The sequence below is a fragment of the Eretmochelys imbricata genome, chromosome 3 (genome assembly GCF_965152235.1).
Source record: "Eretmochelys imbricata isolate rEreImb1 chromosome 3, rEreImb1.hap1, whole genome shotgun sequence".
Taxonomy (NCBI): domain Eukaryota; kingdom Metazoa; phylum Chordata; order Testudines; family Cheloniidae; genus Eretmochelys; species Eretmochelys imbricata.
This window is the reverse complement of record NC_135574.1, coordinates 115,630,845-115,647,643: the sequence shown is the minus strand read 5'-3', so window position 1 is coordinate 115,647,643 and position 16,799 is coordinate 115,630,845. Positions and strand designations below refer to the sequence as shown.

At 43.8% G+C, this 16,799-nt stretch overlaps 1 protein-coding gene across 1 annotated transcript in view; it reads left to right on the top strand.

Moving 5' to 3' along the window:
* Positions 1-16,799, top strand: part of SYNE1 (spectrin repeat containing nuclear envelope protein 1) — a 483,717-nt gene that overhangs the window by 102,938 nt on the left and 363,980 nt on the right. The window contains exons 5-8 of the mRNA XM_077812159.1: positions 4,047-4,139; positions 13,092-13,270; positions 15,506-15,702; positions 15,839-15,945. Coding sequence (XP_077668285.1) covers positions 4,047-4,139; positions 13,092-13,270; positions 15,506-15,702; positions 15,839-15,945 — 576 coding nt within the window. The remainder of the gene's footprint in view (positions 1-4,046; positions 4,140-13,091; positions 13,271-15,505; positions 15,703-15,838; positions 15,946-16,799) is intronic.

Sequence of the window (16,799 nt, the reverse complement as noted above, 5' to 3'; positions counted from 1 at the left end):
GTAGAGTACAAGAAAAGACAAAAGTATTCTCAAAACGAAATTTTGCTTCAGCCCACCTAGTGAAGATTGGTAATACAAACTGAGCTATAGAAGCTGTTCACCCTGAGAACTTTGTGTTCAAATGTAGTGAGGGGTGCCTTGCCTGCTGAGACTGGTGCTGCCAAAAAGTTAACTAGGACCAGGGAAAAAGAGAACCTGGGGTGCAAAAAGAAAGACATACCTATTTTTCTTCTCTCAGAGAGGCCTGCGTAATCTTTAGTAGAGGCCACATTACATAACCTAAAGCAATCTCATGTGATTTTCACTATTTCATCCAAAAATGCTTCTTCTGTATAGAAGGAATGCTGGGCCATCGATTGAAGGAGCCCTCGGATCCATCTTATGATCTTGTTATTGAATGTTGTCTTTGATTTCGGTTGGGGTAGCGAAGCTTTTGTCAGATGTGTTTTATTAATTTATCCAGTGATTCTACAAATACTACTGGGGCATGTTTAAAAATGAACCTGATATTTTATATCCCTTTGATAAGGCTTGGGAGTAGGGATTCACCCAAAGTGCCCTTTGAGCTACAGCAGAGGTTGCCATTTTCATATATTTGAAGGTAGAATTGAGTGAGTCTTGTACTGCATTGTGCAAAAATATGAAAACTAATTGTCACTAACCTAATATCTTTTTGGATAAAACTGGGTTTTGCCCTGGGCCTGGAAGGTTTCCTTTCTAATTCCTCAATCAACTTTAATAGGGTACAAACCAAAGAAAATACAGTACTTGGAAGGATATGTTCATATGAGCAGTCGCCTAATCAAAAGCTTTTTTGAGAGCCCTGTCAATCTTTTTATCTGTGGGATCTGTAAGGAAAGCATTGCTCTCTAGAGGAAATGAAGATTTGTTGAGACTTGAGGCAGCTTTGGGGGATGAGCCCCCAAATATATATATTTTTGAACTAGGCTATATACAGTAACTTTTCCTGGTTAATCAGTAGAAGAAATACAGAATCCTAGTTTCCCCAGGAGACTTATACCAGTTTTTTGTGGAGTGGATTGCCAAAATATTGCAAAAATTCCTGTGGGGAATTCTCCTCTAGGGCTCTTTCCTGGGTCTCTGTGGGATTTTAAGAGCGGCGGGAGTTAGCTGTACAACCTTACATGAAAGTTTTGCCAAACAAACCGTGATCTTTTCCTTTAAATGTTATAGCACAAGGGTGGGCAAACTTTTTGGCCCGAGGGCCACATCTGGGAATAGAAATTTTATGGCGGGCCATGAATGCTCACAAAATTGGGGTTGGGGTGCAGGAAGGGGTGCAGGCTCTGGTTGGGGGTGCAGGCTCTGGGGTGGGCCTGGGGATGAAGGGTTTGGGCTTCAGGAGGGTGCTGTGGCTGGGATCGAGGGGTTTGGAGGTGGGGAGGGGGATCAGGGCTGCGGCAGCGGGTTGGGGCATGGGGAGAGGCTCAAGGCTCCAGGCGGTGCTTACCTCAAGCGGCTTCCAGAAGCAGCGGCATGTCCCTTTTCCGGCTCTGATGTGGAGGCATGGCCAGAGAGCTCTGCATGCTGCCCTGTCCACAGGCACTACCCCTGCAGCTCCCATTGGAGTGCCAGAGGGGGCCATTGGAGCAGTGCCATTGGAGCGTGTATGACCTGGAGGGGGGGCCATGTTGTGGCTTCCGGAAGCTGTGTGGAGCAGCCCCTGACCTTGCTCCCTGGCTGGAGTGCTGGATTGGGGCCATGCGTCTGCTTCCGGGAGCTGTGTGGAGCGGCCCTGATCCTGTTCCCCAACGGGAGCTCGACAGCCAGCTTAAGGCTGGCAGGCCTTAGTTTGCCCACCCCTGTTATAGCAGCTTCTGTGGCTTCTCTGTGGCTTCTCTGTTGCTGGGTCAAAGGACGACACCTTTCTCCATATGGTTAAAGGTCACATGAAATTAGTCTCCTGCCCTCTTAGTCCCAACCAACATTTGAAGGTTCTTCCGCCCACTCCCACCCTCATCCCCATCTTCCTCTCACAGATACACCTGCATAATGTTAGAACCTTGGGAGTCCTTGGTCAGAGTAACACAGTGACTGGGAGCATCCAAGGAGTGTTTTAAAAATTATTCGTGGTGACTGGTGGTACTAATGCTTTTTACAGGAAAAAAGGAGGAGCTGTCTGCCCGGGGCTACAGAACATTGACATTAAAATTAATTCATTCATTCATTAATATATTTTGGGATTGCATGTCAGGGCTGAAATTCAGCCAGAGCTGTCCAGAGTGGAGGTCCGGTAAATATTTTTAACCCCCCTGGAGTTTTCATAACATGGTGGAGGGTGGGGCGTAGGGAGCTCCAGGAAATACTCTGAGAATTTAAGCCCTGGAGCATAGAGATTTGGTTCTTTAAACAAAAGGAAGCTCTCCTGAATTTCTCAGCAGGATGATGTATTAGGAGGTGGTGCTTTATCTTAAGCTACACAGTTCTTTCAATTGTCTGTGTTTGTTTCTGAAAAATTTTAATAGAAATCTAATATATCAAAAAATCCAATGTGAAAAAAGAAAAAAGTTGAAATTTACTAGTTTTACAAAAATGTAACATTGACTTCAGAAAAGTTATTCATGATTTACATCACCGTCACTGACAGAAGAATCAGACCCACTGTGTATTTTTCTTTGCTTTTTAATGCTAATTCTGTGGATATTCTTTCTTATTCTGTTTCATGGATTTCTGTTTTGCTGCTACATTTTCTTTGATTCTACAGTCTATTGTATATTCAACCTCTTGTTTACTGAGTTTTGTCTTTTGGCATTATTTTTGATGAGCATATAACTGAGGCCATGTCTACACTTACTGGTAGATAGGCACTGCTGCAATTGATGCAACGGGTGTCGATTTAGCAGGTCTCTCTCATCGATTTGTGTACACTCTCCCATCAATCTGTGTACTTCACCTGCCCAAGAAGAGTAAAGGAAGTCTGTGGGAGAGCATCACCCATCGACATAGTGCGGTGTAGACAGTGTAGTATATTGACTAAAGCTATGTCGACTTCAGTTACGGTATTCACATAAGTGAAGTAGCATAACTTGGGTCAAATTACTATGGAAGTGTAGACCAGGCCTGAGTCTGATTCTGATCCTAGATTCTGTTCTTGTCTTTGTGATTGATTTATTGCATGACTTTGGAAAGTCATTCATTCTTCTCTGTGCATCTATTGACCTATGTTTAAAAGATATATAATAATGCCAACTTCACTAAGGATGTAAGTCCTTTACAACGCTTGGATGAAAGGATCTCTACTTGACACGTATCTCATCTTTTCTTTTCAACGTCTGTTTATTCTTTTCTTGCTCCCCATTTATTTCCTGTTCCCTTCTTCTCTCTTTCCCTGATCATCTTCATACAAAATATGGCAAGAACAGCTTGTTCATAGCTAAATGAGTAATTTGAGATAACAACTAGTGAGTACAAGAATGGAACACTGTGGATTCTATGCATTGCATTGCTGATTAGTCTTGTTATAGCAGTGCTTTCTTTACATTCCAGAATTTAATTACCAGGAAAATGAATTAATTTATCACATTAAGCTGATTTTATATATCACTGTTTCCCCTTTGCTTTTCATGCTAGTCCATGTACAGAGGATCACCGGTTGGTACAAAGATTTTATGGAATTTTTAACCCTATAACAAACTTGCATAAGTACAAAAAGTATAAATTAAGTGGTATATTTTTTCCATTTGAAGTTGAATATATTAATGGAACAATCCTGTATTGGCCAATATGATAGTTTAGATTAGTTTTTACATGTAATTCCTGTGGTTTTATGATAAATCATGTTTAATCACAAACTGAAAAATATATTCATATATTGTTATACTTCTGTTTGTTATCTTGCTCCATTTTAAGGTATAACTGTAGCTGTGCAATATATTAACTGACGTTCTCATCACTGCACTGAATTTTTGAATAAAAAAACTAACTATTTTTGCATAAATTTACTATACACCAAACCCATTCAGAATCCTTGTAATAATTGTCACTATCTCCTGTATGTGATAATGTGTATTTTCTTTTCTAAACAGATTAAACTAGTCAACATCAATTCAACTGATATTGCTGATGGTAGGCCTTCTATTGTACTTGGCTTGATGTGGACCATAATTTTATATTTCCAGGTATTATATTTTCTATATTTGACTATTATTTTTGAAGTAATGGGCCAGATCCTCACCTGACATAAGTTGGTGTAGCTCCAGTGACTTCAACAAAGCTCTGCCAGTTTACACCACCTGAGGATCTGGCCCAATGTCTGTATGAGGATGGGACTATTCACTATGTATAAAGTTAAACGTGTGTGTAAGTTTTTGCAGGATTGGGGCTTAGGAATGTACCTTTAAAATTATGCCAAGTTATTATTGGCATATACTCCTACTTTTCCTGAAGAAAGCAAACTATATATATATATATATATATATATATATGAAATCAAGTAAATAAAAAAGGACTAGTTGTAAACAAGCACCATCAATCACTGTAAGCCTTATTTATACTAACAGAGAACCTGCTAGTGAATGCACCAAGTTTTCAAGTCCAGCAGATTCAATATGTAAACACAGTTTACTATTTAGCGGCTGAAGTGTGGCCTCACATATACGTGTGTGACACCTACTGATTTCATCAGGAGCTGCAGATACTTTCAAGGGCAGAATTTGATCCTGTGTGTAATGAGGCACTCACCTTCTGAACACTTCCTTGTAGCTGGATGTGGTACTGCATGCCTTTTCCTGCTCCTGGTACTCCCTGCAGGTTGCTGGCTGACTTTTTGGGATCTTCTGTGGCTTGGCCCTTCGACTGAGTCACAAAGTCCAAATGAATCCCTACCACAATAGTAAAGAGCTACTAAATGAACAGTCCTATTAAGTCCCTGGCTCTATTCTCTTTAAATTCAGCTCTTTGTTCAGGCTCTCAAATAAGCCCTGTCCCTTTCTTGTGGTTGATGCTACTGTGGCCAGAGGGGGAGCCTGGGCCCGCCCACTATTCAGAGTTGCAATCCCGTAATCCTGTATACAGCAGCCACGTACAGCTTGATTTCAGTTCATTGCTGCTTCTTCCTTGGGCTTCTCCCTACCTGATCCATGTTAGCTTATCTCAGGGTTAGGTTCTTAGACCCTCCCTCTCCCTGCAAACCCAGATAAAGCAAATGCAGCCAGAAACAAACTCTGGTTCTTCTTCAAAGAGTGTCCCTGTGGGTGCTCCACTTTAGGTGTCTTGGTGCCCTGCGCTTGCAATTGTAGATTTGTAGTAGCAGTGCCCTGGTTGGCCACACACGCGTGGCAGCCGTCTCGCACCACTCGGAGTGGCCACTTAGCTTGCGCAGCCAACCATCCCTCAGTTCCTTCTCTACCGCCTTTGGCGTGAGTCGGACCTCCAGCAGCGCCACTTTCAAATTGTAGATAGCTACCCTTTCTTTTCTTTTTCTTTATAGTTTCTTTCTTTCACTCACCCTGCCTCCAGCAGGCCCCACTTTGAATAACAACAGCCAAGTGCAGGACTCATCTCCTTCCCTCAGGCGTGCCCAGCTCTCCTGGTTTCAAACACTGCCTAACGTGCAGACTCTCCATTCCTGTGTTGGATGGCCACCCTCAGTGCGTCCGCTGCCTTGGAGAGACTCGTATTGCCCAGAAATGTCCGCATTGTAAAAAGTTAACTGCTAGGACATGAAAGGCAAGGGATCTCCAGCTTAAACTGTTAATGGTGGAAAAATCCCTCAGACCAGTCTCCAACCCTGAGACCAGAACGCCTCCAGGCCAATGATTACCATCGGCAGTCTCTGACAGGGGTTCTACCTCTAAGACTGTTACCAAGGAGCCTGCTTCCAAAAAGGACGCAAAAAAGTGCACCCATACATCCCCACAGAGAGATTCGCCCAAAAGAAAGTGATCTCCAGGTGGAAAATCTGTCCCAGTACTGACAGCACTGAAACCAATGGACCGTGAGGCATCGGGAATGCCCAGTAGGGAGATGTCCCGAGGAGCTAAAGACCCGGAACGGGTAATCTCTCTCTCAGGTGCACCCCATAAGAATAAAACATCTACCTCGGCACCGACAGAGCCAAGGAAATCCTTGGCATCGAATCCTGCAATGACGCCCCCCCTTGGTACCCACGCAGCATAGCAAGTCTGCGGTTCCAACATTTCTGACATCAACAGCAAATCAGAGTGTACTCCCATTCCCGGCACCGAGCTTCCCAGTACCATGCCAATTCAGCAGACACACGGACCTCCTAGTCACCTCCACGCTGGGGACTCCCTTGTTCGGCACCGACGGTACCACAGTCAGACCAGGATCGATCTGAATAGGCACTCCTAGTAGATCTGCACCTCCACTATCTAGTGATGAGGATGAAGAGGATGAATCAGGTCTTTATACCCCTTGTCATTCCTCCCCGAAACCGGGACCCTCTCACCAACAACCATCTATGCAAGGGCAAAGCTGGCAGGCACAACCGTGGATGCTGTCGCCCATTGTTATGCCACCCAACTGGCCATACTGGGACCTATGAGCAAACTACAGAGCCCATAATTTAACCCCCCCAACCCACCAGCGTCAAGGGACACCTGATCCCCTTCACCCACAAACCCACCACCATCGGAGGCCCAGGAGGAAGAGGGAAAGGAGCTGGAAGAGGCTCCTAAAGGCAACATACTGCCACCCATCCATATTTCATCCTCGTCTCTGGACGAAACAATTATGCCACTGCCTCCCACCACAGGAGATGACTTCAAGTCCTTCCAGGACTTATTCAAAAGAGTTGCAGAATCCCTGGATATCTCTCTAGCAGAGCTGCCAGAGACCCAGCACAAACTTACTGACATCCTGCAGGCATCCCCATCAGCAAAGGTAGCTCTGCCCATCAACGCTGCTATAATGGATCCTGCAAAGATAATATGGCAGACACCTGCCACTGTCCCACCCTCCTGTAAACTCTCGGACAGAAAATATTATGTACCAGCGAAAGGGGCTGAGTTCTTATTTACTCACCTGGCTCCAAATTCACTGGTCGTAGAGGCAGTAAACCAAAGTGGAAAACAGCACCAGTCAAAAATCACCCCTTATGACAAAGACTGGAAAAGGCTTGACCTCTTTGGATGCAAAGCCTATTCCTTGGCCTCGCTGCAATTTCGCATAGCAAACTACTCTGCTCTGTTGGCGAAATACACTTACAACTTGTTTAATAAAATGACATTTTTTATTGAACAAATGCCAGAGGAATCAAAACAACAATACAAAGCTAACATTGCGGAGGGCGCCTTAATTGCCAAAACAGTCCTATAGGCTTCCCTTGAGTCCACTGACATGGCAGCTCATTCTATCGCCACGTCCATGGTCCTGTGTTGAGCATCATGTTACCACCTCTCTGGATTTCCTAGGGTAGTACAAGCCACAGTTGAGGACCTGCCCTTTGAGGGACAAAAAGTGTTTGTGGAAAGCACAGATGCATCTCTACATACCTTAAAGGACTTGAGAACCGCCTTGAAGACTGCAGGCATTTACGTCCCCCCAAAGAAGAAGAAACAGAGATTCTACATTAAAAGATTCCTCCCTACTCCGTACACCCAACCCCAGAGACATTATGATCAACATCGAAAACAAAAACAATTGAAGTGCAGGCAGAACCAAGATCAACCCACCACATCAATCGTTTTGAAATATCAGTTGAGGGCTCGAGACCTCTGTGTTCTCCCATCCTGGAATATCAGATGACCTCCAGTCCATTTGGAGACCGCCTGCTACTACACTACCTAGTCTGGTACATCACTACAGACAAATAGGTCCTGGAAATCATCCAGAAGGGTTACTTTATCCCATTTACTTCTACTCCCCCTACCCACCCACCTTCTCCGTCCCTCTTCAGGGACCCCTCTCACAAGCCCCTGTTACAGCAGGAAATACACCACCTCCTGCAACTAGGAGCTGTGGAACTAGTACCACCTCAACATAGAGGAAGAGAGTTTTATTCCCATTATTTTCTAACGCAGAAAAAGAACAGTGGACGGAGACCCATTCTGGACTTATGCAAACTCAGCAAGTTTGTGAGAACGCAACATTTTAGAATGGTAACCCTGGCAACCATAATGCTGGCATTAGAGGAAGGAGACTGGCTCTCATCCCTCGACTTACAAGATGCCTACTTTCATGTCACCATTCATCCAGTGCACAGAAGATCCCTGTGCTTCACATTAGGCCATTAACATTACCAATACAAAGTGCTACCCTTTGGATTATCGACAGCCCCCAGGGTATTCTCCAAAGTCCTGGCCCTTGCTGCAGCTCATCTCTGTAGACTAGGAGTAATGATCTTTCCATACTTGGATGACTGCCTCATAAGAGCATCAACACAACAGGCAAGCAGTACAAGCTACACAAACCACAGTAACCCTCTTCACCAAACTAGGGTTTCAAATAAACGTCCAAAAGTCCAACTTGGTCTCTGTCCAGCAACTAGAGTTTATAGGGGCCTACCTTGACAGCCTCCCAGCAGCGATTCCTCAACCTAACCATGCTGATAACTACGGTCACAGACAGCCCTCAAACGTCTGCCAGGACCTGCCTACAACTCTTGGGGCATATGACTGCTCCGACTTATGTAGTCAAACATGCCAGACTACATATGAGATGCCTACAGGCCTGGCTTCACACCTGCTATATACCACACAGGCATTCCCTCCACAAAAGACTTACAATGCCCCACAAGGTGAAGGATTCCCTCAAGTGGTGGTTGCAACCGCAAAAGATCTGCGTGGGGATCCCATTTCAACGAACAGCTTCCACCATGAATGCCTCCCTCATCAGATGGGGCGCTCGTCTGGGCAACAATGCTATCCAGGGATGCTGGTCCCCAGTGGAAGCCAACTTACATATAAACATTCTAGAACTCAGAGCAATCAGAAAAGCATGCGAGCACTTCCTTCCACTCATCCTCAACAATACCATCAAAGTCCTCATGGACATCACAGCCTGCATGTTTTATAAAAACTGACAGCAGTGAGCTCGATCATATCCTCTCTGCATCAAGGCACTACGCCTATGGCAATGGTGCATCTCCAACAAAGTAGACATCTCTGCGTCTTACCTGCCAGGGCTTCAGAACACCACGGCAGATCAACTGAGCAGACACTTCTCACAAACCCACGAGTGGGAGATGGACTACCCGACCCTCCTGACCGTATTCCACCGGTGGGGGTTCCCTGCTATAGACTTATTCTCAGTGGCTTACAATATGAAATGCCCTCAGTATTGCTCCCAAGTGGGGCTCGGTCAGCATTCCCTGGGCGATGCTTTCCTTACAAAATGGGAGGCGCCACTAATGTTCGACTTCCCCCTGATTCCTCTATTGAACTGGGTGCTACACAAAATCAGACAGGATAAGGCCGGGGTCATACTTATTGCACCCACATGGCCCAGGCATACGTGGTTCCCATACCTGAGACAGATGGTGGTGAAACCACCTCTAATCCTTCCACTACTTCCTCACCTCTTGACACAGGACAACAGCTGAGTCAATCACCCCAACCTAGTGGTTCTCAACCTCAAGGCCTGGTTACTCCATGGCTAATCCGAGGAAGTTAAAGACATTCTCTTGAATAGCCGCAGGCCGAGCACACAGAAAACATACACTCAGAAGTGGGTACGATTCTGCACCTGGTGTGAGGCTAACCATGTTGCCTCATTCCGTTCCGTACCCAGGGTCCTGGACTATATACTAGGCCTTAAAAAATAGGGTCCTCCCCAACTGTTCCATAAAGGTTCACCTAGCTGCAATCATCTCACTACACGATAAGGTAGATAGAACCACCATCTTTGTTCGCCCAACAACTAAGTGTTTCCTAAAGAGCATGACTAACATCTACCCACCTCTGAAAGACCCTACTCCTTTGTGGGACCTTAACCTCGTGCTACGCACCCTTATGGGTAAATCATTCGACCCCCTTGCAACTTGCTCATTGCTACATCTATCGATGAAGGTCTCCTTCCTTATCGCGATCGCTTCAGCAAGAAGAGTAGGGGAGCTAGGGGCCCTAATGGCATACCCTCTGTATACCACATTCCATAAAGACAAACTGATCCTAAGAGACCACCCCAAATTTATACCTAAAGTAGCCTCTTCATTTCATTTAAACCAACCCATTTGCTTACCTGTGTTTTTTCCAAAACCCCATGCTGATGCCAGGGAGGCATCCCTTCACACTCTCGACATCTGTAGACCTCTGGCCTTCTACCTAGAAAGAAAAAAGAGATATAGAAAATTGTCACGTCTCTTTCTATCAGTCACAGAGCGATCAAAGTGTGAGGCCATCTCTAAACAAAGACTATCTAAGTGGATTTCTGGCTGTATCCACCTATGCTATCATCAGAGCTACATCGTGGCTCCAGCTAGGGTTCGTACATACTCCACCAGAGCACTGTCCAAGTCAGTAGCGTTTCACAATAACTTACCCATCGTAGACATTTGCAGAGTAGCTACCTGGGCCTCGGCCCACACGTTTACCAAACAATATGCCCTGGAATAACATTCCTTTGCCGACACTCAGTTCAGACTCTCAATACTATCCACCCTCAACAAAGATACTCTGAAGCCCCTACTTCCATCGAGGGATACTGCTCCATAGTCTCCTAAAATGGAGCACCCACAGGGACACTACTCAAATAAGATGAGAAGGTTACTCACCTTGTGCAGTAACTGAGGTTCTTCAAGATGGTTGTTCCTGTGGGTGCTCCACTACCTTCCCTCCTCCTCCCCTCTACTTCGTTGTTTCACACTGACTCTCTGGGGTATAGAAGGAACTGAGGGACAGTTGGCAGCGCACAGTAAGTGGCTGTTCGGAGCAGCGCGAGACGGCTGCCGTGCGCATGCGGCCAACCGGGGCACTGTTACTACAAATCTCCGATTACAAGCGCAGGGCGCCAAGACACCTAAAATGGAGCACCCACAGGGACAGTCATCTTAAAGAACCTCAGTTACTGCACAAAGTGAGTAACCTTCTCTTATCCCTCAAGTTTCTGTGGCCAGAGAGAAGCACCCTTCTTCACACCTCTGGTCTCAGCTAGGAACTGAGCTGCTCAGGCCAGGCAGCTCCTTTTATCTAGGCCAGCATGGCCCTGATTGGCTGTTGCTAGCCCCTCTAGCCCTTGGAGGGCCACATCTCTCTAGCTTTCAAAATGACTACTCCAGAGAGTCCACTCTAGGCAAGCTTGAAGGACCCACCATTGCTACTCTTTTCCTTTCAGCTTCCTGCTTCTTGGGGCAGGGTATGATAGAACCTCAGGGCCTCCAGCAAAGGCCGAATACACCCTGCAACATTGTGGGCGGTAGAATGGAAATCATTTTGGGGGGAGGGATAGCTCAGTGGTTTGAGCATTGGCCTGCTAAACCCAGGGTTGTGAGTTCAATCCTTGAGGGGGCCATTTGGAATCTGGGGCAAAAATTGGGGATTGGTCCTGCTTTGAGCAGGGGGTTGGACTAGATGACCTCCTGAGGTCCCTTCCAACCCTGATATTCTATGATTCATGCTCTCCAGGGGTTAAAATGGGGAAAAAAGGTGATGTTACTCTTCAGACTCTGCCCCTCTGAGCTGACTAAACGAGACAGTGCTCACAAAGGGATGATTATGCGTGCTTCTTGGCTCCACAGGGCTCCCTGACTTTGGCTTCCCTTTGTCATGGCTTCAGTTGGCCCATGGGCTTTGCTAGGCTTCTAGGGCATGGCTCCTTCATGACCAGGGGCAAAAATAAAGTGGTGATATCTCCCAAATGCAAAGCACATGTTGCGCCAATATAACTACAGTAAATTGTGCAGATCTCAGATTCTCCCTCGTGTTTCTTACATGAGGAATGCAATAATTAACCATGTTGACATTTAAATTATCATTACTGGGCAACTGAGTTAATGTCTCACTGAGATGAGTGGGGCACTTCTTCCCTGGCAGAGCTGTTATTCCAAGCTGTCTCTAAACCAACCTTGGCACCATTTGCACTTGATTTGCTTTTTGAAGTTTTCTTTATAACCATTAAAAGTAGAAACTTAATTTTTGAGAAGATGAAAACTGACATTCTGGAGAAAAAATGCTTCAGAGAAGTGCTGCTACAGTGTATGGGCATGTAGCAACTGTTGCCAAGCCCTGATACTCTCTAAGAGAGCCTGATTCTTTAAGGTACTGAGCTGTTCTGTGATGTTCTGTGAGCAGTCTCAACTCTCTGAATCTTTGTTTCTTAAAGCAGGCAAATATGTGCCAACCATATCTGTATATATATATAACCATTTCCTATTAAAACCAAGTTGTGAATGTAATGCTCTTAAAAGTGTGGGACTAATGGTTTTCATTTGAGCCAGGGATGGAACATATAAGTGCTCTGTGAATTGCCTCACTGGTATTTGCTAATGTACACCCCTGTACTATTCCATTGCGAGGCCTCTTCTAACTAGAGACATCCAGTCATTCAGAATCAAGCCATAACAATGCACTAGTTTTGGGATGAAAATGAAACTACTACAATGAGGTCATCAGAGTCACTTCAACTATTTTGAGGAGGTCATGGGAAGAAGACCCAGGCCTTGTTAACTTCCCCAGCTGCCACCAAATGCCCTCTTCTTGGCCATTGTTGGTTAAACGTAGCGTATTTGGAAAGGTCACTTTCAAGTGTTCACTCTGATTCAAATTCACCAATGGCATCAGGAGATGCAGCTCTATTTAAGTTGATGGAATTGTCTTTTTTTTGAGCTAGTGGTGAATGTGGGCCAGTATCTCAGCACAATGAACTAGTAATTTGCATAAGAATGTGTAATGCTATGTAAAGTGATATGTTTACACATTGTTCAAGCAAATAGGACATCAGTAAGAGTCAACAGTTTCTGGATGCTCAGCAGGTCTGAAAAGAAGGCCATTTATTTAGGCACTTAAATAAGGATTTATGAAGTGACCTTTAGGAACTTATTTTTTTTAAAAAAATCTTGCTCATTATTTTCATGTTTTTTAATTTTAGCCCATGTCTAATCCTGTTAATGTCCTGTTCATTATGATTAAAATAAATATCAGTATTACAATAAACTGATGTCATTCTAAACACAGATTGAAGAGCTGACAAGCAACCTGCCACAGCTGCAGTCATTGTCTAGCAGTACATCTTCTGTGGACAGTGTCGTCAGCTCTGAGACTGCAAGTCCACCAACAAAAAGGAAGGTAGTAACCAAAGTCCAAGGAAACGCTAAGAAGGCTTTGTTAAAGTGGGTGCAGTACACAGCAGCAAAGTAAGTTAAACTCACAAATTAATTTAGATTGTAAGCTCTTTACTTAGGACTGGAGTTCTTTTTCTGTGTTTTTACAGTGCCTAGCACAATGTGTTCCTGGCCCATGACTGGGGCTCCTAGGTGTTACTATAATACAAATAATAATAAAGAATAATATTTAGATTACTTTTACAAAGCAATCCCATTTTATGGTATATGAAGCAGAATTATCCCTGAGACAGTGAAAAACTGGAAATAGAGTTGGATGTTGTTTGAATGGCAGTGTTGGCTCTTGCTGCCAAAACCTTTGATACAACAATGTTTGCCCCATATTGAAAGGGTACTTTTTACAGACTGTGCTTTTCTGTCATTTCTGTCTCAGTGAGTGAGTACAATTGTACTTGGGTGCGAGTTGTTGAAAATCATGACTATCATGATTTAATCAGTGGTATTCAGTTACATATATTATATAAATTTCATTAATTTTCATTTCCTATTAAACTAAATTGGTTCAGAGGTGTAACAGGGCACCCTCTTGTTAGCTTCAAAACATTTATCTTACTTTGGTACAATTCTCCTATGTATGCTGATTCCAAAGAGGGCATAAAACAAAAAGTAAATTAGATCAATGAGACCATAGTGATCTGATTGCTTCCACAATAAGAAAAATAAAAAGACAGGTCCTTCCCCTAAAAGCCATAAAAGAATAAACTGGATTTAATTGTTCAAATAAAGTAAATAATTATCTGAAATACAGATATCCACAATAATATCCAGGGAGAACAACCAGCACAGAGAAGTAGAATGGAGCCCCAGAGAGAGTAAATATGATCATAATGTCATAGAACTATATGCCCAGGTCCCTATAACACCAGTGCAGTATAAGGTAATTTACAGTGGAATGCAATCTACTTTGGCATATTTCAGAGTAACAGCCGTGTTAGTCTGTATTCGCAAAAAGAAAAGGAGTACTTGTGGCACCTTAGAGGCTAACCAATTTATTTGAGCATGAGCTTTCGTGAGCTACAGCTCACTTCATCGGATACCTCGGATACATCGGTATCCGATGATGTGAGCTGTAGCTCACGAAAGCTCATGCTCAAATAAATTGGTTAGTCTCTAAGGTGCCACAAGTACTCCTTTTCTTTTTACTTTGGCATAGCATTCTTCCTACAAAATTATTTGCATTCAGAGACAGACTACTGAAAGCCGATAGCAGCACCATCCAGACAGGTGGCAAGTGAAAAATTGCAGTGATGGGTGAACACAGCAATCAAATTGACCCAAACATTGGGAGAGGAGGGAACATCGTAGTCCCCATCCCTTCATACAAACTCAGAGTGGAACTGCTGCACTGCAGGAGCAGGCTGTGCCATCGGAAAGCATGGTGTATCCTGAACAGCCCTCAGGAACTGATGCATAGCCCACTGAAGGGATTGGGAGTCTTTCCAAGGATTTCAGTGGACTTTGGATCAGGCCCTCAGAGAAAGACACTACCTCCATGAAGAATGAACCTCTCTAAGCTACCCTTGTGACTCCACACTACCCCAAGAGGGGGCAAGCATCTGAAAGCCACAATATGGCCTCACTGGAAGTTTGACTGAGTAAGGACTGAATAAAAATTGGGGTAAGGACCTCAGTGTCTGGACATGAACATAGTTTTCAGAATTACTTTGAAAAATTAAAATATTACCCATTGCTGATTAGTTTCTCTTTAATATAGTGCTAATCACTTAGATTCCCTCTTGTATCATTGTGTGAGATTCACAGTGGCAGTGTAAGTGGACTGGATATTGTGAGAGGACATTATCACTCATGCATGGAACAAGAACGTACTCCACATTACATTTTTGGACTGAACCACAATGACATAACGTCCTAGGATATTATTTTAAAAGAGAAAAATATTATTGTAATCATTTACTTTAAAAATCCAGATGCAGATAACAAGGGAAGTATATTATAGTGAAGGAAGACTGGAAGGATTCAGTAAGGGAGGAAGGAATAGTGAGTAGTGTTTTATATAGCAACATACTTTGTAGTGTCTCACATACAAGAACCAGAGTTATAGTTCATTTTCTCATAACACGCAGGGCTTAATGTAACCAAACAGCTCACTGGAAATAGAAATTTTTGCTTCAGGCTTATGGGAAAATACACTCTTGGCCACTGATAGAAAACATAACCTTGTATCTTGTGTCTTCATATGACTAGACTGATTCATTGTCCCTTTTTTTCTTTTTGTTAAATTTTAAGGCAGGCTGGAATTGAAGTAAGAGATTTTGGACGAAGTTGGAGGAGTGGTGTTGCCTTTCACTCAGTCATTCATGCTATTCGTCCAGAGCTAGTGGACATGGAGAAAGTGAAAGGAAGATCTAATAGGGAAAACCTAAATGAGGCCTTCACAATTGCAGAAACAGAACTAGGAATCCCAAGACTTCTTGATCCTGAAGGTACTTCACATAAACTATACTGCATCAAATTTTGGATTAGGATAGGCTAATATTTGTTTGAAAGTTTTTCAAGGGTGTGTAACATTTTTGCTGTTCAATTATGAATTAATTTACTATATATTCTGCACTTTTCCAGATGTGGATGTTGACAAGCCAGATGAAAAGTCTATCATGACCTACGTAGCACAGTTCCTGAAACAGTATCCCGATCTTCATAATACAACTGAAATACAGGAGAATGATGTAGGTGTCCATTACATTTCCATTTTAATCAGTTGCTTTTGCACATAATGGGCATATTTTGACATCTATTTTCAAAACATATAGGTTATCTCGGTTTTTTTTTAAAGAGCAGCTGAGTGAAGAACCACCGGAGCTAGAAAGACCATTAGCTAGAAAAGACTAGCTGACTATAAAAGAAGCCAGTGTTGTGAATGAACACTAGTAACAATTTTGGAGCTGGAGAGAATAGAATGATGATGGAAATAATGACCCTGCAGATAACAGCAGAGGGGAGAGGGAGCAAGAGTAGCTCTGGTGAAGAGTAGCAATCTCAGACCGTGTCTACACCAGAGGGACTGTAGTGGCATAGCTGTGATGCCACAGGTATGATGGCATAACCCCATAGTGTAGACATTGCCTATGATCACAGAAGGGTTTTTGCCATTGCTATAGAACCACCACCTACCCGAGTGACAGTAGCTAGGTTGACAGAAGCATTCTTCTTCTTCGAGTGCTGTCCCTGTGGGTGCTCCACTCTAGGTGTCGGTGCGTCCCGGCGCCGTTGATTGGAGATTTTTGGTAGTAGTGCCTGGTTGGGACGCAGGTGCTCAGTTGGTATCTCCCATCTCGTTGGAATCTTCCTGAGCGCCTGCATCCCGCACCCCCCTCAGTTCCTTCACAACCATCCTCGGGTGAAGATGGGACTCAGGGCAGTGCTACTTCTCTTTCCTGGTCTCTGTCGGAAACAGTAACGAAGAACACAGAAATAGTTATTAGTTACATCCCAGTTGTTTCCCTTCCTTTAGAATAGTTACATAGTTTAGTTAGTTTAAAAAACAAAAACAAAAAACAAAAAAACAAACAAAAAACTAAAC